This window comes from Camelina sativa, chromosome 6, assembly GCF_030686135.1.
Source record: "Camelina sativa cultivar CO46 ecotype springtype chromosome 6, ASM3068613v1".
Classification (NCBI taxonomy): domain Eukaryota; kingdom Viridiplantae; phylum Streptophyta; class Magnoliopsida; order Brassicales; family Brassicaceae; genus Camelina; species Camelina sativa.
Genome location: NC_141885.1, coordinates 15,506,067 through 15,524,586, shown reverse-complemented (window position 1 = coordinate 15,524,586; position 18,520 = coordinate 15,506,067). Strand labels below are relative to the sequence as shown.

At 38.6% G+C, this 18,520-nt stretch overlaps 3 protein-coding genes, 1 non-coding gene and 1 pseudogene across 4 annotated transcripts; 2 read left to right on the top strand and 3 right to left on the bottom strand.

Annotated features, from left to right (window-relative positions):
- Positions 1 to 466: 466 nt before the first annotated feature.
- Positions 467 to 3,450, top strand: LOC104791018 (protein EDS1B). The gene is made up of 3 exons (XM_010516819.3): positions 467 to 1,497; positions 1,571 to 2,326; positions 2,427 to 3,450. Exons 1-3 carry the CDS (start codon positions 1,180 to 1,182, stop codon positions 3,240 to 3,242), a joined length of 1,890 nt encoding a protein of 629 aa, XP_010515121.2. The 5' UTR covers positions 467 to 1,179; the 3' UTR covers positions 3,243 to 3,450.
- Positions 3,451 to 4,004: 554 nt separating this feature from the next.
- Positions 4,005 to 5,693, bottom strand: LOC104791017 (uncharacterized). Its single transcript, XM_019246739.2, has 3 exons — positions 5,426 to 5,693; positions 5,251 to 5,317; positions 4,005 to 5,148 (listed from the first exon to the last, which is right to left on the bottom strand). Exons 1-3 carry the CDS (start codon positions 5,498 to 5,500, stop codon positions 4,286 to 4,288), a joined length of 1,005 nt encoding a protein of 334 aa, XP_019102284.1. The 5' UTR covers positions 5,501 to 5,693; the 3' UTR covers positions 4,005 to 4,285.
- Positions 5,694 to 9,464: 3,771 nt separating this feature from the next.
- On the top strand, positions 9,465 to 15,494 carry LOC109124819 (uncharacterized). Its single transcript, XR_015559071.1, has 5 exons — positions 9,465 to 9,750; positions 10,049 to 10,421; positions 10,515 to 14,850; positions 14,947 to 15,023; positions 15,104 to 15,494. It is a non-coding gene; the product is annotated as an uncharacterized LOC109124819 (transcript).
- A 101-nt stretch (positions 15,495 to 15,595) lies between these two features.
- Positions 15,596 to 17,914, bottom strand: LOC104791015 (rac-like GTP-binding protein ARAC8). The gene is made up of 8 exons (XM_010516815.3): positions 17,511 to 17,914; positions 17,035 to 17,122; positions 16,723 to 16,832; positions 16,574 to 16,637; positions 16,409 to 16,473; positions 16,250 to 16,315; positions 16,047 to 16,150; positions 15,596 to 15,885 (listed from the first exon to the last, which is right to left on the bottom strand). Exons 1-8 carry the CDS (start codon positions 17,613 to 17,615, stop codon positions 15,861 to 15,863), a joined length of 627 nt encoding a protein of 208 aa, XP_010515117.2. The 5' UTR covers positions 17,616 to 17,914; the 3' UTR covers positions 15,596 to 15,860.
- Positions 17,915 to 18,178: 264 nt separating this feature from the next.
- Positions 18,179 to 18,520, bottom strand: LOC147942631 (cysteine proteinase inhibitor 5 pseudogene; annotated as a pseudogene).

Sequence of the window (18,520 nt, the reverse complement as noted above, 5' to 3'; positions counted from 1 at the left end):
AAAGAACTTAAAAAAATGATATTAGGAATGGATTAGTACACGAAGATTTAGCTAATCTTTTGTCTAATTAAAATAAAGCTGTCAACGTGAATCAAGTCCTGAAGTCCAGCAAGATAAGTTAAAGTTATTTTAAACGTTGGACCACTTTGGATGGCTTTTCTTAGAAATTTCAATTTTCCACAAGTTGGGTTTAAATAAAGAGAAGACCAAGAAAATCCCAAGTCTCCTAGACTTTCATTCTATCCGAAAAGCATATAAGGTTCTGCAAATTCGGTTTAAGCAAACCAAACTAAAATTTTAGTCCAAATGTTCGCTAAAAATATTGATTATAATACTAAAATTTTCCCTACGGGAATTTTAAATATAACTTATAATCAGTTATATATTTTTTTAATATAACAAATAAAAGTACATACGTTAGATTTGTTTTGCTATATAGAGAACCAAACCTAACCGAATAAAATTTGATTACAGTCCGGTTCATGTAACTCAGATGAAACAAGTAAAAAAAAGTCGAATGGGACGCATCTTTGCTGAAACAGATAAGGCAAGAAGGTGTAGTTTAATTCGGTTTAATCTTCAGCTGTGAGAAATCGAACCGGTTTGATATCCGGCACCGGTTTACTTCCGATTAGAACTGGAACAAACAAGTCCTCCAGGCTCCAGCTACAAAAACTAAACTCCAAGCGAACAGATTCTTCAACCAAAAAAGCAATAAAACAACAAATCGTTTTCCGACAAAAGTGAATATCTTTGAGTTACTGCGAAATCTCAACCGAGAGTGACGTCTGAAACCAAAAGATGGATCCTATATTAAAAGAGACGAAGACTCTGAAGTCAAGCTGCAAAAGTTTCCAAGCAAGAAACCAAACAGAGTAAAACTTTCCGACAAAATGTGAATGTTTATGTCTCTTTATGAAAGTTTCTGCGAAAATCTCCAGTCATGTCGGATGTACAAATCCATAAAAACCCGACACGTGGACGGCTAAGATTCCTTCCTTTTCGTCATGGGTCTCCAATAGTACAGTAAACATTTGTTTTGAAATATTCCGATGGGTATTTTGGGTAATTACTCACGTCTACATCTCCGTAATAAATTAACAGAGGACTAAAGAAGCAAGACGACTCAAAAGAGAAAGAGAGAAGAAAGTCCACAAAGAAAAAAGAGATTAGATTAAAATGGCCTTTGAAGCTCTTGTGGGAATCAATGGTGATATCATCACCAAATCATGGATGGTGTCGAAGGGAGCTTACCAAACCGAGCCCTTTATCAAAGAAGAAGCAGGGGGAATCGTGTTTTTCGCCTTCCGACCATCTTTCACGGCGAAAGATTTGTTCGCTACGGGTAATAAATCTCCATTTGGAGAAATCAAGATGAAGCGTGTTGAGTTTCCTTGTATGAGAAGCATCGGAAACAACGTTGACGCTACTGTTAACGAAGCTTTCCTCAAGAATCTTGAACTCATCATTGGTCCAAGAACCTCATTTCATGCTTCTGTAAGTAAAAAAAGAAACATTCTTGAAATGTGTTTTAATCGAAAAGACTGTGTCTGAAACTTGCTTTCTTCAGGTGCAAAGAGCGGTTGATAGAGGACAAGTGATTGTGTTCACAGGACATTCTTCAGGAGGAGCAACTGCAATATTAGCAACAGTTTGGTATTTGGAGAAATACTTGATACGCAATCCGAGTGTTTTCCGTGAGCCTCGTTGTGTGACATTTGGAGCTCCTTTGGTTGGTGACTATATCTTCAAGCACGCACTTGGGAGAGAGAACTGGAGCCGGTTCTTCGTGAACTTTGTCACAAGATTCGATATTGTCCCTCGGATTATGCTTGCTCGGAAGGCATCCATAGAGCAAACACTGCCTTGTGTTCTTGGCCAATTGGATCCTACAAGAGTTTCTTCAACCCAAGAGGACGACGAGGAAATAACAGAGTTTTACAAAACGGTGATGCGAGACACATCAACTGTTGCTTACCTAGCTGTCAATCAGTTGATTGGAAACGGTCAAGCGTTTCTAGAAACTCTTTCTAGTTTTCTTGAGCTAAGTCCTTATAGACCAGTAGGCACTTTTGTCTTCTCTACAGAGAAAAGATTGGTTGTTGTGAACAACTCAGATGCCATTCTTCAAATGCTGTTTTACACTTCTCAGTGCAGCAACGAACAAGAATGGTCTCTGATTCCATTTCGAAGCATTACAGATCACCATGGCTATGAGGGACTGGTACAATCGATCGGGATTAAGTTGCTTAATCATTTAAATCTACATAACCTGCTTCTGGATGGAGAAAACTCTATAGGCTCTGCACTCAATGACCTTGGAGTGGTAAAATCTTACTCTATTTTCAGTTTGTGCAGCTTCATAACTCCATCCTTGCATGCTTTTGCAATTGTTTATACTACCATTCATGTTTCCTTTTTTGCAGAGCACAAGAGCCAGACAGTGCATTCATGCTGCATTAGAGGCTGAGAAGCAACGGGAAGAAAATCAGAAGAAGATAGATTCCAAAAAAGATAAAATTGTTGATAGACTAAATTGGATAACGGTTGAATACAAGCCGAAGTGTCAAGCTCATAAAAACGGGTATTACGATTCTTTCAAAGTTTCAAATGAAGAGAATGACTTCAAAGCAAACGTCAGGAGAGCGGAGTTAGCCGGTATTTTTGACGAAGGGCTTGGTTTGGTGAAGAAAGATCATCTTCCAGATGGATTCGAGGGGAGGGAAGACTGGATCAATTTAGCTACTCGATACCGCAGATTAACTGAACCTCTTGATATTTCAAACTACCATAGACATTTGAAGAATGAAGACACAGGGCCGTACATGGTAAGAGGAAGACCAAGCCGTTACATATACGCTCAGAGAGGGTACGAACATTATAAATCGAAGGCAACAGGCAAGTTAGCAAAAGATGTGCTTTGGAGCAAGGTAAATGATCTTAACTTAGGGTTACAACCCGAAGAAATACAAGAGATGCTAAAGATATCAGGATCAGAGTGCGGATCATGCTTTTGGGCTGAGGTCGAAGAACTCAAGGGAAAGCCATATGAGGAAGTTAAGGTAAGAGTTAAGACATTAGAAGGGTTGCTTGACGGATGGATCACAGAAGGAGAAGTAGATGATGAGGATATATTTCTGGAGGGTTCGACATTTAGAAAGTGGTGGACTACACTTCCCGAGAGTCACAAATTCCAATCACCGCTGCAAAGGCATATGATGGATGAAACAAGAGCTACCTGAACCTTGGGTGGTCGATTATTTAAGCTATTGGAGCACTGGCTAGTCTGGCTTCTTCATTTGTGCAATAAGAAACGTAATAGCACTCTGTTATATTGTTTATCAATCTGGTTTCCTCTTAACGATGATCTTAGGATGAGAAACATGTTTTATGATCATTGTGAAGTACTGTCATAGTTCTCTATTCTAATGCCAAATTTGGTTTCCACTTTACAATGATCTTAAAAATAAATACATTACTCTAAAGCCTAAAGCCATCTCAAATAGCATGAACCAGCAACAAAAACAATCTTTTTTAGCGTTGACAGTAGGGAGATATACAATGAAAGAGGACCAGAATGTCATCAGAATGGAGCCTGAGGTTACTCAAATTAATTAAATCGTTGCTAACCTCTAAACAATTGGCTGTGCAAACGCTCCAAGTTCTAGCTACAACATAACCAAATAAATTCCTGTAAGATTTGCGTACCACCAGAATCCAGCATCGATATAATCAACTCAAGGATGCATACCATATAGCTGAGGAGGAAGTAAAGTAATTAAAAACAGAATCAGAGCATAGAAATAATCTTCATCTCTTTCTCTTTTTAATAGAGCCGGATGTCAATTTTATATAACCAAACTTGACTTTCAGGCAGCTGTCTTCAGTCGCTCAACAAAGAATCAAGTAGGAAGATATAACATTTATGGTCCACTTTAAAATAACAGAAGGTATAAAATGATACCTTTAGAATATTACAGATAAGCAAGGGTTCTCGGAGGCAATGAGAAAGAGACTTATTGCAACTTCATGTATTTGAAATCCGTGTACCACCTTATGTACTCACACACAACTCTACATAACCACCACCACATGTTTTAGACGAAGAAGAGTCATTGACATAGAAGAACATAGAACATAGTTCTCAGTTGCCAAAAGACAAATCCTATACCCATATCTAAAGAGTTTTAAAGACAGGTGAAAAACGTAGTAACATGCGAGGAAAATAAGAAGAAGAAGAGAAAACAAACAGACACAGGCCGGAGAAACGCCCCATCCTTTTCCTTCATGACCTGCAAAACATGCTAGACGAACGAGCAAGCCGAATAGTCAGACCACCACCTTGAACACTAGCCTCAACCTTGATAGTATTCCTTTCATATGGCTTTCTGCAACCAGGACAACGCCCATCTCCATCGCAAATCGTCTTGTGGCAGAAAAGACAAAGCCGGAACCCACAAGGACATGGTAAGAAGTTAGAATCCGTCAAGTCCAGATCTTCGTAACAAATGGGGCAAGAAGATGGCACTGTCACAGAACTAAAATGCAAATTCATAACTGGAAAACTACGCTGCTTTTCCAAATTAGGCAGACCCTGAGGACGGAGCTTATCATCTGGCCTCCACGCCTGGTTACTCTTTTGCTTCCTTGACATTGTTCTCGAACAATCCGGGTTCTCTTTTGCATCCCTTACAGCCACATCAGATCCATCCCTTGGCAAAGCTGATTGCTTGATGATACTCTCACCCTCTTCACAAGACTCAAGATGATTCTCTTTCTCATGCTTCTTCTCATCATCAGCTGCTAAAGCGTCAGCAATAGCCTCCCAATCATCCAAACAATCATCAGCATCATCCTCTTCTTCTGTTATATTACCAGAGCAAGAGCCACCACTTCCACTGCTGCTACTGCTGCTAAAATTAGGAATCGAATTCATGCCACTGAGGATACTGTTAGGGCTATTAGAAAGCGACTCAATAAAGCTCTCATGACGATGCTGTGTTCCACTGTTATGATTCTCTTCTTCTCTATCTCTACCCTGCACATCAAAATTCTCAACCGGACGATCTCTCTGAACAGGCTTCTCAATCCTAATTCTTCGATTGGAATCTGTTTCCTCCTTATCCCCTTTGTTATTAATCATCGCAACTAATTAAAAAAAAAAAAACCCAAATCAAATTACAAGAAGCTAAAGCCAACCATGTAAAAGATTAGATCTTTTTTTTTTTTGAATTAATGATAATTAGTTACCTTGAGAAAGCCATTGCTCACGACGAAGACCTAGCTTGCTCTGTTTCAATTTCGCCGACCTGTTCGTCTGCAAACCCAAAAAAATGCAAACCCCGAAGTACAAAGATTCAAATTTGAAGATAGAAATGATATTTGAGGAAAGATTCAAAGAATTTTACATTTAAAAGAAACATACCCGTTTCTTTTTTCCGAAATCCCTAGCGCTAGGAGCTGCAGTAGCAGAAGCGTTGGTGATCGAATCAGAAATCATGGTGATTTTCACAGATGATTTGGATTCCGAAACCTCAAAATCAAACAACAAGAATTTACGTAAAATCACAAAATGAAGATTTCTCAAAAACCCTAAATTCAGATTTGTTTCGCGAGAGAGAGAGAGAGAGAGAAGAAACGTGCGATTTTTTTTATTTCTTTGTTGGTTGTGTCTGTAAGAAGAGAAAGAAAGAGAGATAAAATATAAGGGGATAACGGAAACTCCTCTTCTCCGCTCAGAACTTTCCTCGTGACTAAAGTACCCTTCGTTTTGACTTTTGTACACGCGTTAACGTAAGGGTGTTTTTGGAATTGTGTTAGCTACGCACGTGTGAGTTGCTTCTGTTCATTTTCAAAAACGGTGGCGTACGGTGGACTACACGTGAGTAAAGTTCATATGATTCACACATTAAGTACATATCAAAAGCTTCTAGATCAATCAGTTAGGTTTCTTCTGGTTACAAAACTTAACAATTTTACACAAAATAAACATTATATAAATCAAAACCACAAAGTCCAAGTTGTGTTTTCTTTTTTGGATGATCAATCAAACATCTTTTTCCTAATCTTTGATGACGTGAAGCATCTCAAGAACATCAAAACATGAAATTAACCATGTAAAAATAGTTGATTAAAAACTGATTTTAGGAGCTAGAGTTGAGAACTCCATTTAAGTAAAGTTTTTAAACAATTCATAATTAATTTATAGCATTTTTAACTCCATTTAAGTAAGTTTTTTAACCAAATCAGAATTAATTAATTGTATATGAAAACTCATCAAGCAAATTTACAAATTAAATTAACTTTAAACAAAAATTATGATTAACAGAATAAGAAAGATTTTTTATCCGTAGCACCAATAAATTAACGGAGTATTATTATACATCTATATAGTTTGAAGTTATCATCGCAAATGCGCAGGATGATGACAATCGATTTTCTAAAATTACATGTACCTAACTTGTAGTAGTGGTGGTCAATATTATGTAACTTGTAATGGTGAATCAATAAATTATAACCACACTTTAGAGGTAGATAACTTCAATCAATGAACCATTCAAGATAGTGATATATCATGTGCATTAAGAGATGTCAATGGACCTAATTGGCAAAAAAAAAAAAAAAGAAAGAGTATAAGCTAGTACTGTTTGAGATTTACATATAATACAAGGATATGAATTTACTCCTTCAAGCAAGTGCAACAATTGCGAAGTCACGAAGAGAGATTATCAATATGATGAAGAGCTGAAACATGTGGAATGTTTCTTTTATTTCCAAATTTGTCCAAAAAGAACTAAGCTTTTATGACTTTATAAAGCTAACAACACTGTTCAATATGAAATCAGGAAAATAAAAACTGAATTTAAAGAATAAGTCTCGAAATAAACAAACCAACACAATGGTTCAACAAAACAAAAAAAAAGTGAAGTTGTGTGGAATCTCTGACTTCAGTCTTAACACAAACAAACAAACAAATACCCACAGAAAAATATTCGGGAATCTATAACTGAAAAAGAGAGCAAAGAAACGAATCAGTGAAAAAGACTTTTATTATGGATCAGAGACACAGAGATAAAACAGAGTTGTGATACGTTATCTCACATCAGATGCGCAGTTTCTCGTGTACAAAAGGTTAAGCCACACTCTCTCGAGATGAGAGAGAGTTTTTCTCATTAAATCGAATAAAAAAAGTATGTTTGTTTTACTGCAAAACTCGAGGTTAATACAAAAAGCAAACGTGCATATGTTTGTACCTCTGTTTAAACATTCTAGTGTACCAATTATATTCCGTAAAATGGATAGGTTTATCCTGCCTAATCGATTACTCTCCGTTTAATTTTGTGTATATCAAATATAAATCATTTTTTTTTGTTATTTAGTTGGATTGAAAGTTTGTGATATTGTACAATAACTAAACTATAATCTTTTAATGAAAATCTTAAAATTTTGTTTTGAAAATACATTTTTATTTGTTTATCATAATTTTTAAAAACAATATTATAATTTTATATTTTGTATGATGTTTTTCTTTTATTGTAGATAGAACTATACATATATAGATTTAATGTTATATTTTTTTTCATAAATTTAATAAAATATTCTTAAAATTAGTCCCGATTAACCTTATTTAATCTCTAATTTTTTTGCTAGGCGATAAATCCATCTCAACTGCCCTACTACTGCCTAGCAATTTCTTAAGCAAGAGTTTGTACATATCTTTTTTGGTAGACAACGAATGGTCAATTTTGGTCAAATAATTTTACATTGTCATTAGTCTCTCAACTAAGCAGTTTGCTTATATATTCAACTTAATTAATTGATAATCAATATAAAATGCATATGTAAGTAATGAATTTTTGTAACTCAAAATCGTCAAATTTATATTCTTACCATTTTAATGATGTTTTTTTTTGTTAATCGGTTTATCCCTCGATTGGGTCAAAAATCATAGATCAATCGTTGACATGTCACAACACTTTGCTACTAAAAATGCATACAATGGTACTAAAATATCTAAATCATGATCAAATTAATCAACCCGGTTGTGGTTAAAAAACACAACACATGCTTATAGATACATATTCCATATCCTAACAACTCATAATGAGTAATGTGCAATGTTAGAAAGTATGGTTCGTTTTCAAAATCCACCTAACGGTTGGAATAACCCGAAATGTACATATGAGTAGTTTCCTATCTATATATAGAGCGACATGCATAATCTTTGATTGTGACACTTATAAAGTAATGATATAGAGCAAAATAAAGGTTGGTGTCCTCGGTAATATTTCTTTGTAATTGCAACTCTGTGTTTTGTTTGTCTAATGAAAGTGATGTTTAAACGAGACTTCAATTAAGGGAAAACATATAAATTATATATTCCATCTGTTGGTCTTAAGTAACATATCAATCATATTAACAAATTAGTCTTAACCTCTTAGGGTGATTGGGATGGTTTCTGGATTAGTGTACTTATTAGATCATGAATTACAAATATGTTATTCGTTTTTGTGGATTCAATTGCCGATTTTAATATTAAGGGAATATGTAATAATTAGTTAATTACTGATTTATAATAACGATACAAAAAATGAGTAAAAATAATATTTACTAATATTTTGCCGATACCTGTTAATACATTATTATACTTCGAACAAACTACATCTTTTTAGCACTAAGATTACAAACACACAAATCAAAATCTATCTATGTTGTCTAATTTATGTGCAGTTGAGAAATGATTATGAGTGGTTGAGACATTAACTAACCAAGTTGTACCGATAAATTAGTGATCACCGTACTATTATAACACAACAGTATACATTATCCATCCATAATATACAATGCCTTAAAAACCGGATTGAGAAGAAATTTAATCGAACAGAAAAATGTCTATGATACTTTTTTCTTGGTTTATTCCGGTTCTGCAAACCGATTTGCCTAGGATCAATTTTTATTTTTTAAAAACAGAGAAATAAAGTCAAAGGACTAAGGAAACGTGGTCAAACCGTCCGTCACTCACCCACCTCTTAATCTCTCCAGTCCCTATGTCACCTGAAAAAGATTGGAGATGACGTCACGCACATATTGTTTTATCATTTAAGTCACCGCGCTGTCACGTTATCTTTGCCCCCTTTCCACAACTCCTCCCCCCCTCTCTCTAACCCGACCCCGATCCGCCCGAACTCTCCCAAGTCACCTTTCCTCTTTTCGCCCCGTCTCTCTCTCTCTCCTCTTCGATTTATTTTGCTGGTGTTTTTGTTCGCTTACGCGATTTCGCGAAAAGGAAAAAAAATCCGTATAGCTGGATCGTAACAAGGAGCTGATTCGATTACTCGCTTGGTTGCTGCTGTTTGTTTTTGGATCTGTGTTGTTGTGTTCGGATCGGGAATTGAAGAAAAAAAAAACCCTAGAGATTTGATCCATTTCGTCGCGAAATTAGGGTTTTGTTTTTTAATTTCTCTGTGTCGCCGGTGGGGTTTTTTTGCTGTGGATCTAAAGGTAATCGAATATTTTAGTCTGGGGGATAAGGGAAATTTTGAGGATTTTGTTCGGCTGAGGAAGGAGAGTTGTGTATTGATGTTGTTCGAAGGAGAAGATGATAGAAGGCTATGCATGGGAGGGTTTGTGAGCGGAGGGCACAAAAGTCGTCGTCGGCACATGTTGATATCTTCCTCGCGTGTAATTGCGTCTGTGGAAGGTGGTGGTTCTTCTTGTTTGTCCTTATCTTCATCTACCTCGTTTTCTAAGGTAAATTCCAATTCGATTTCGATTCTTTACCAGCCGCTCATTTTCGTGTTTTGGTGGATGGGTTTTTGCCCTGAGTGTTGAAATTTTGATTGTAGTTTAGGATTCTAGTGATGGATTCGGGGAAATGAGTGTTTTTTTCTTCTCTTTATCAGTTTCTAGCCTGATTGAACAAAGAATTGATCACATCAGTCTAGTGATTTAGGGCTCCTTATTTAATTTTTACACCTTTGGTGTTTTTTTTTTTTTGGTTGGCTCTTCGACTTATAGTTTTTGATTTGTGTTTTGCTGTCACTAGCAGGACGGGCGCAAAATTAGTGTTGGTGACTGTGCTCTTTTTAAGCCACCACAGGATTGTCCACCGTTCATTGGGATAATTCGCTTGATCATTGCTGAGAAAGAAGATAAGTTGAAGTTGGGTGTTAATTGGCTTTATCGACCAACGGAATTAAAACTTGGCAAAGGCATCCTTCTTGAGGCTGAGCCCAACGAACTCTTTTTATTCCTTTCACGAGGATAATATACCTGCTGCTTCCTTACTACATCCTTGTAAAGTTTCCTTCCTTCCAAGAGGTGTTGAACTCCCTTCTGGTATCTGCTCGTTTGTCTGTCGGCGAGTTTACGACGTTACAAACGAGCGCTTATGGTGGCTGACTGATCAAGACTATATTGATGTGAGATTATAATTCATCCACCAAACTGCCTTCTTCTGTTTGGATTTTTGATCTTCTCTGGTAACTAAGGCATTTTTTTTTTTCACTTTGCAGGATCGACAACTAGAAGTAGACAAGTTATTGTGTAAGACTCGTTCAGAAATGCATACAACATTACAGCAGGGTGGTCGTTCTCCCAAGTCCATGAATAGTCCAACAACATCACAAGCGAAAGATGGCATCCAGAATAACAACTCTTTTTCTCTCTCAGGGGTAAGGGAAGGAAAAGAGAGCGTATGGATCATGGTTCCGAGTCTGTTAAACGTGAACGTTCTTCCCGGGGTAGATGACAGTGGTTCCGGTCCTCTCAGAACAGAAAGCGGTTTTAAAGTCTGAGATTTCAAAATTTACGGAGAAAGGTGGTCTGGTGGATTCTGAAGGAGTTGAAAAAATTGGTGCAGCTTATGCTGCCTGAGAGGAATGAGAAGAAAATAGACTTAGTTGGCCGTGCGATTCTTGCAGGGGTTTGTAGCGGCAACAGACAAGTTTGATTGCCTTAGTCGTTTTGTCCAGCTCAGGGGATTACCCGTGTTTGATGAGTGGCTGCAGGAAGTTCATAAAGGGAAAGTTGGGGATGGGGGGAGTCCTAAAGACGGTGATAGGTTAGTAGACGATTTCCTCCTAGTCTTACTTCGCGCTCTTGACAAGCTACCTGTGAATCTCAATGCACTTCAGACTTGTAACATTGGAAAGTCTGTTAATCATCTACGGTCACATAAAAATTCAGAGATTGGGAAAAAAAGCAAGGAGCTTGGTCGACACATGGAAGAAACGAGTTGAGGCAGAAATGGATGCGAAGTCTGGATCCAACCAAGGTGTATCTTGGCCTGGAAGTGGAAGACTGACTCATGGGGGAAGACATTCAGGTGGTTCCGCGGAGGGAAACAAGACATCATCATCACATCTACATGCTTCTAAGTTAGTCTCGGTCAAACAACAGGTGGAAAGCAACCTGAAGTGTGTAGCCACGTCGCCAGGCTCTACGAGATCAGCCCCATCTCCGGGATCAGGTGGTACTGTTTCTAAAGATGGACAGCATCGAAATGCTGGTGCTGGTGGTGTATCTGAAGTCCTAGCTGCAGTAAAGGATGAGAAAAGTAGCAGCTCCAGTCAGTCCCACAATAGCCAGTCTTGCTCGAGCGAGCATGCTAAAACAGGCAATTTATCTGGAAAGGAGGATGCAAGGAGCTCAACTGCTGGTTCAACTGTGAAGAAGTGCTCCAGTGGCTCTTCAAGGCATCGGAAATCAAACAATGTGTTTCAAGTATCATCTTCGTCAGCTTCCCCTAGGGAAGTTGGTTTAAATCGAACCTTCTCATCACAAAGGAATGTCCCTTCTGAGAAAATTTCTCAATCAAGTTTGACATCTGATAAGATTCTTGAGGTTCCTCTGACTGAGGGTTGCAGTAATAAATTGATTGTTAAGCTGCCAAATCGGGGTCGCAGCCCTGCTCAAAGTGTGAGTGGAGGCTCTTTGGAGGACCCTGCTCCGGTGAATAGCCGAGCTTCTTCTCCTTTGCATGCGGTGAAGCAGGAACTCTGTGAAAATAATGTGAGAGAAAAAAATCATTCTTATCGACCTAATGTGAGCTCTGTCTTGAATGCGGAGTCTTGGCAAAGCAATGAATTAAAAGATATCTCGCAAGAGGCAGCTGGTTCACCACTTGTTGCTGGTGATGACCGCGGCAGGGCTCCTAAAGATTCTGATAAAGGAGCTGGAAATGTTAAAGGCACATCTTCCTTAGGAAATGAGTTCAAATCTGGAGAAAGGCATGGCGGAACACTCAGTTCAATGAATGCTTTGATTGAAAGTTGTGTCAGATACTCCGAGACAAATGCCTCTTTGGCTGGTTCAGATGATGTTGGAATGAATCTTCTTGCTAGTGTAGCTGCTGATGAGATGTCTAAATCGCCTGTCGCATCACCCCCGGTATCTCAGCCATCAAATTCCTTGATGAATGAAAATTCTACTGTAGGGAACGATGCAAAGCTAATTACTTCGGATGGTTTGCCGCACGAGCAACATCAAGGTGAGCAACATGTTAGCAGTAGTGGCACACCGTTGGTGGAGTCAGAGATAAAAAATGAATCTAAGACTGGAGATCTTGATAAGAGCTCAAATTCAGAGACCGAAGATCTACAAAGGTTGGTGGATCAGCGCCTAGAGAGCAATGACAATTCAGATGATGTCGTTGCTTCTCCTGCTTTACCCACAAACGCCATCAAGGAAAAGATTTTGGATGATAGTGATTCTGTGGAAGTAAAGGATAGGAAGGCTGATGTTAAATCAGAGGCAGATAACTCATCAGACTCAACGAAAAGAGTAGCAAGCACAATGATAGCTGAATGTAGAGATATTAGTCAAAAGGTAGATTCTGTGGCTGTTGAACACGCTCCCTTTGTCGGTGTTGATGATGATAAGAAAGTAGAGAAACCCCCAATAGTGTTGAGTTCTGAGCTAGTTAAAAAAGTGGAAGATGTACCAGTCTCTCCTGGGATTTCAAGGGGTATGGATGCAGTAAGCACTGATAGACCTGGAACTGAAACGGTCAATAATATGGCAGTTAATCAGATAGACCAAAAAGATATAAAGAAAATTAAGCAGGATTGTGATGCTTCTGGGGCTGCTATAAAGGATGCCGCAGCTGGTTTGGACTCATCTGTAACTAAAGGTAAAGTTGAGCCTGTGGAGGGGAAGCAAGAAAATATTGAAGTAAAGGAACGGTGCTCAGGGTTAAGAGCTACTCCAGGAGTATCACCGAAAGATGCAGAGGATCTTAAGAGACCGAACGGGCCTAAAACCAGTGATGCTGATGGAGATGAAGCAGAGGAGTGTACGTCTGCTGCCAGAGATGCTACTTCCGTTTCCGCCGCAGCTTCAGCTGGATCAGAGATGGATGCCAGAGTTGAGTTTGATCTAAATGAAGGTTTTGATGGAGACGATGCAAAACAGGGGGATTCAAATAACTTCTCTGGATCTGTATTTTTGACGCCAACTCCTCTACAACCAGTTAATACCTTACCGTTGCCGGTGGCTCCTATATCTAGTGGATTTCCTGCATCCATTACTGTTGCTGCTGCTGCAAAAGGTCCGTTTGTTCCACCTGACGATCTGTTGAGAAATAAAGGGGCTGTTGGTTGGAGAGGATCTGCTGCCACTAGTGCCTTCCGCCCAGCTGAGCCAAGAAAAGCTCAGGATGTGTTACTGAGCATTAACAACACCTCTACATCTGATGCTTCTACATCTGCTGGCAAACAGACAAGGACGTTTTTGGATTTTGACTTGAATGTACCTGATGAGAGAGTCCTTGAAGATTTGGCTTCTCAAAGATCTGGAAATGCCACTAATTGTACATCTGGTATCACCAATAGTTTTGACCGAGTACGTTCTGGTGTCATGGGTTCAGCGCTTGATCATTCTTCTGGGGGCCTTGATCTTGATCTAAACAAAGTTGATGATTCAACTGATATGAACAACTACACAATGAGCAGTAGTCATCGGCCAGAGTCATCTTTTCAGCAGGTTAAATTATCATCGACTGGTGGTCGTAGAGATTTCGATTTAAATGATGGACCTGCAGGTGATGATTCGGCTGTTGAGTCATCTATGGTTCTAAATCAACATTCACGAAGTGGCTTGCCATCACATCCATCTCTCTCTGGAATACGAGTGAATGGTGAAAATATGGCTAATTTCTCATCTTGGTTTCCTGCTGCTAATGCTTATTCAGCAGTGAGCATTCCTCCGATTATGCCTGAGAGAGGTGATCAGCCTTTTCCAATGATTGCCAATCGTGGACCACAGAGAATGTTGGGTCCTACAACTAGTGTTTCCTCATTTAACCCTGAAGGGTACAGGGGTCCGGTTTTGTCGTCATCTCCAGCCATGCCCTTTCCGTCCACAACGTTCCAGTATCCTGTCTTTCCTTTTGGAAACAGCTTCCCCATTTCCTCAACAAATTTCTCTGGTGCCTCTACAGCACAGATGGATTCTTCTTCAAGTGGGAGAGCTTGCTTCCCTGGTGTCAACTCTCAGATATTGGGTCCTGGAGTTCCAGTTCCGTCTAATTACCCAAGACCTTATATCGTTGGCCTCCCAAATGGTGGTAGCAATGGCGGAGTTTTGGACAATAGCGCGAAATGGTTTAGGTCAGGACTTGACTTAAATTCTGGTCCTGGGGGTCTTGAAACGGAGGGAAGAGATGAATCATCACTTGTGGCAAGGCAATTATCCTCATCTGCTTCCTTACCATTGAAGGAGGATCAAGCAAGAATGTATCAAATGTCAGGTGGTGTTCTGAAGAGGAAAGAACCGGAAGGAGGATGGGATGGATATAGGCAGTCCTCTTGGCAATAACAAGCGCAGAATCTCAGTAGGCCACATGAGCTTGTAAGCCCTCGAAATCCACAAATCTTACTGTTTCGTGACCGCACTTATTATTTCGCTCTTGCTAACGTTCCAGTTACTTTTCTTTTTTTACTGTAGTTACTACGAGATGGACTGATTGTTGTGATGCCACAAGGCTTCATTGGCTGGCCTGCTCTGTTTAAGATGAGGAATGGGTGAGTCAATTTGCGACTTCGCAGTGGTCTCAACCTTTTTAAGAACACAAACCTGACCTCTTGGTTTCATCATCATGTAGATCTTCCAAAAACAGTCTCAAATTCACTTGCTTGGCCATTCTCTTTCAGAAAGAGTCATCAACAAGGTTCTCAGCGAGAGACCCGCATTACCTCCTGCCCACAAATTGTTTGAAAAGGTGAAACACACTTCTTGGTCATTCTCTTTTTAACATGCATGTGTGTATCTCTATACACCGGTATAAAAGAGTAGAGAGATGAGATATAACAAATGTTGGTGGCTTTGAGTGTGTTTTAACTTGTGATCATACAAGTCTTTGGCAATGTTCTGCGTTAGGTGGTGGGATTGTATTATAGACACAACAAGATTAGTTACTTCTTTTTCTTCTCTTTTCAGTTTGTAGATTTATTACTTGTGCTAGTTCTGTTTGAAATTTACATGCTTCTTTGTCACGCTTTTGTCTATTGGTCTCGCATTCATAATAAGACCTAATCAATTTAAAGGATTCAACCTTCTTCGAAAGAAGCAAGTAAGAAGCTGCGAACTAGAATGATTTGGTTTTAACCAAGCTCTTCTCTATATTCTTAATGGGGTCTTCGGCTACATAATGGCTAAAACAATTCTATAACCAAACTCGAAACAAACAAAACATCACGGCACATATACAAACAAAAAACCGAAGAAGCTTCTATCGAATTGATGCTTCATCTCTGCCAACTCTATGTATATTCTGACTTGTCAGAACAACAATAATGGACTTTTAGAAAGAAAGAAAAAAGAAGTGAACGATCCATCAGGAGTTGAGTCATCATCATTCATCAGTGTTTCCCGCAAAGAACGTGGCTGCCAAAGAAAGAAAGCCAATCTACAATCGTTAATGACTATGAGAGACTTTACATAAAACATAAGAAAAACTGTACGAAGCTAAAGGTGAGTTTTTGCATAACCAAATTCTACAGTTTCTACATCATATACATTCTAAAGTGAAGATTATTCCAACTTACGAGAGACATCCATTGTGCTGCTTTTGCTTCTTCTTCTTTTCCTTTGGTTTCACCACTGGTTTGATTACCACTTTGATAGCAGCATCAAATACGGCTTTCACATTCTACAAAAACCATAGACCAAAGAAAAGTATATTTGTCATATTTGTTCAAGTAAAAGAGTAAACTAACATGAATGATTCCTAACACACATGCAGCTGCACCTGTTGAGTTTTTGAGCTGCATTCAATGTAATACGTCGCTCCAATATGCTTGCGGAGTTCCTCTCCCTGTCACACATGGATGCTTATATCATTAAAAAAAACCCAAGCAGAAGAGAGGGTCAACATTGGTTACGATTTCTACAGGTTGAAAAACCACACCTGTGATGTAGTTACCGGGGACAGTCCAGGATGATCAGACAAATAATGTTTATCTTCACGAAGATCTATATATCGGAACATTGTAAGATACACTACACATACTAAAAGTCATTTTCAAGCACTACAGAAGGGAATATGTTGGTTCCACTCTTATAGCTATCTTACCCATTTTAGTACCAACAAGTACAATGGGGACTCCTGGTGCAAAGTGCTGGAGTTCAGGGATCCACTGACCAAAATAAATACTTGACAAACATCAGAAAATCACATTTCATTATTTGTTTACCCAATAAGAGAAAGAAGGAATCACAAACCTTTTTGAAAACATTCTCGTAGCTAGCTCGGCTGATCAATGAGAAAGCCAACACAAAAACATCTGCTCCTCTGTAACTCAAAGGCCTTAGTCTGTTATAGTCTTCTTGCCCTGCAAACATGAAAGGATAACCCATAAATCCAAAACTCTAAAAAGTCACCAATCTTTAGCGCACTACAAATATCTCTATCCAAGGACCTCAAATCGAAAGCTATCTTGCTAGTTGTTAGAAATGGCGACGATGATTAGAACTACTACATAAATATTGGTGACTTAGTTATTGAAGAGAGGGATACAAAAAAATGATACTTACCGGCAGTGTCCCAAAGGCCTAAGTTGACAGTGATGCCTTCAACCACAACATTGGCACTAAAATTGTCAAAAACTGTTGGTATATAGTCCTGATACATTTCAACAACTCAGCTCATCTTTAACTTCAATAGATACATATATAGCAGTAGAGTAAGAGCACTATGAGGAAACACACACTGGTTAAAAAAAAAGGCAAACAAATGCTAACTTTACAATGTAAGAGTTTCAAAATCTATATATATAAAGGATCTTTCATACAAAATCCCTAAAAAAGGAGCTAACTTTGAAAAACCCTGATGAAGTTCTCGTAAGAACGAGCTGAAATTTGATAATACCGAGAAGGATTTTGCAAAAAAAAAAAAAAAGTAACAAAATTGGAGATGCCCAGAAGAACAATTTGATGGAAATCGAACGATATTAGCTACGAAAGCGAGATGAATTTTTGCTGATCGATTACAAAGGATATGAGGGGCTTACAGTAGGGAATTTGTTGCTAGTGTAGCAGATGAGCATACAAGTTTTCCCAACGGCACCATCTCCAACAGTCACACATTTGATGAATTTTGAAGCACTCGAAGCCATTCTAGAGAGACAGCGTGAGAGAAGGAGAGAGAGAAACGTAACCCACCCCTAGGCCCAGAGTCAGTCTCTAGAGATAAATGAAGTGATTATTATTAACTTTGAACCAAGTCTAGCAGTAATTATTAAAAAAAAACCTATTTTCTCTTTTCCTCTTTTCTTTCAAAAGTTGTTTTTTTTTTTTTTGTCTCACTCGTTTTTGGTTTGAACTTTGAAGACTGAAGAGAGGGAAATAAGAACGGCGGCTCCTCTCACATGATATTGCATCGATCATCCAGTCCCACATGAGTCTTTAAAAAGATACTAATCACATTCCTTTAGACACCTGAAAGTTGCTTTTCCTTGGTCCTTCTTGTTTTATTTGCCATTACATTTTCATCCATATTTCTTACATTTTCCCCTTCAATTTTTTCTTGGTTAGATTCTCTCCCATTACCATTTAAATTAACATTTTACTTTGGTTAAACACAAAGATAGTTAGAGAAGGATAAAGAGATACCTTCCAACAATCAAAATCATAGTTAGAATCTTCTTTCCGTCCTTTTTTTATTTTTACAAAGATATAATTAATCAATGGATTTAAAGTATTTAATAATCTTGGAATGGAGCCAGGCCTGTTCACAGACCTGCGCCTCGTAGGTCTTGCTAACTCCGTCACTGACATCCAGAACTAACCGGAAATTAATACCGGCGACGACCTGCATGTTGCCGGAATCAACGGTCTGAAACTTGAGTCCCGAGTTGTTCTGTTTGTTGAACTCGGAGACGGCGAACTTGGCGATGACATCAAAGCGAGGGTCCTTAATGTCTTTGATGGGAAACCAGCCACCACAAAGAGTTCCTTTCTCCCGCTCCTTCATCATCTCTTCTTTGACTCTCTTCTCATGATCATCTATTTCCCTATGCAT

What these genes read in the sequence shown, in the direction of transcription:
- LOC104791018 (XM_010516819.3), top strand. Translation starts at nt 1,180, where the DNA reads ATGGCCTTTGAAGCTCTTGTGGGAATCAATGGTGATATCATCACCAAA. An exon ending in GAACCTCATTTCATGCTTCT is followed by an intron (nt 1,498 to 1,570) that starts GTAAGTAAAAAA and finishes TGCTTTCTTCAG; the next exon opens with GTGCAAAGAGCGGTTGATAG. An exon ending in CACTCAATGACCTTGGAGTG is followed by an intron (nt 2,327 to 2,426) that starts GTAAAATCTTAC and finishes CCTTTTTTGCAG; the next exon opens with AGCACAAGAGCCAGACAGTG.
- LOC104791017 (XM_019246739.2), bottom strand. Translation starts at nt 5,500, where the DNA reads ATGATTTCTGATTCGATCACCAACGCTTCTGCTACTGCAGCTCCTAGC. An exon ending in ATTTCGGAAAAAAGAAACGG is followed by an intron (nt 5,318 to 5,425) that starts GTATGTTTCTTT and finishes TTGGGTTTGCAG; the next exon opens with ACGAACAGGTCGGCGAAATT. An exon ending in TGAGCAATGGCTTTCTCAAG is followed by an intron (nt 5,149 to 5,250) that starts GTAACTAATTAT and finishes TTTTTTAATTAG; the next exon opens with TTGCGATGATTAATAACAAA.
- LOC104791015 (XM_010516815.3), bottom strand. Translation starts at nt 17,615, where the DNA reads ATGGCTTCGAGTGCTTCAAAATTCATCAAATGTGTGACTGTTGGAGAT. An exon ending in ACGAGAATGTTTTCAAAAAG is followed by an intron (nt 16,638 to 16,722) that starts GTTTGTGATTCC and finishes TATTTTGGTCAG; the next exon opens with TGGATCCCTGAACTCCAGCA. An exon ending in CCCCGGTAACTACATCACAG is followed by an intron (nt 16,316 to 16,408) that starts GTGTGGTTTTTC and finishes CATGTGTGACAG; the next exon opens with GGAGAGGAACTCCGCAAGCA.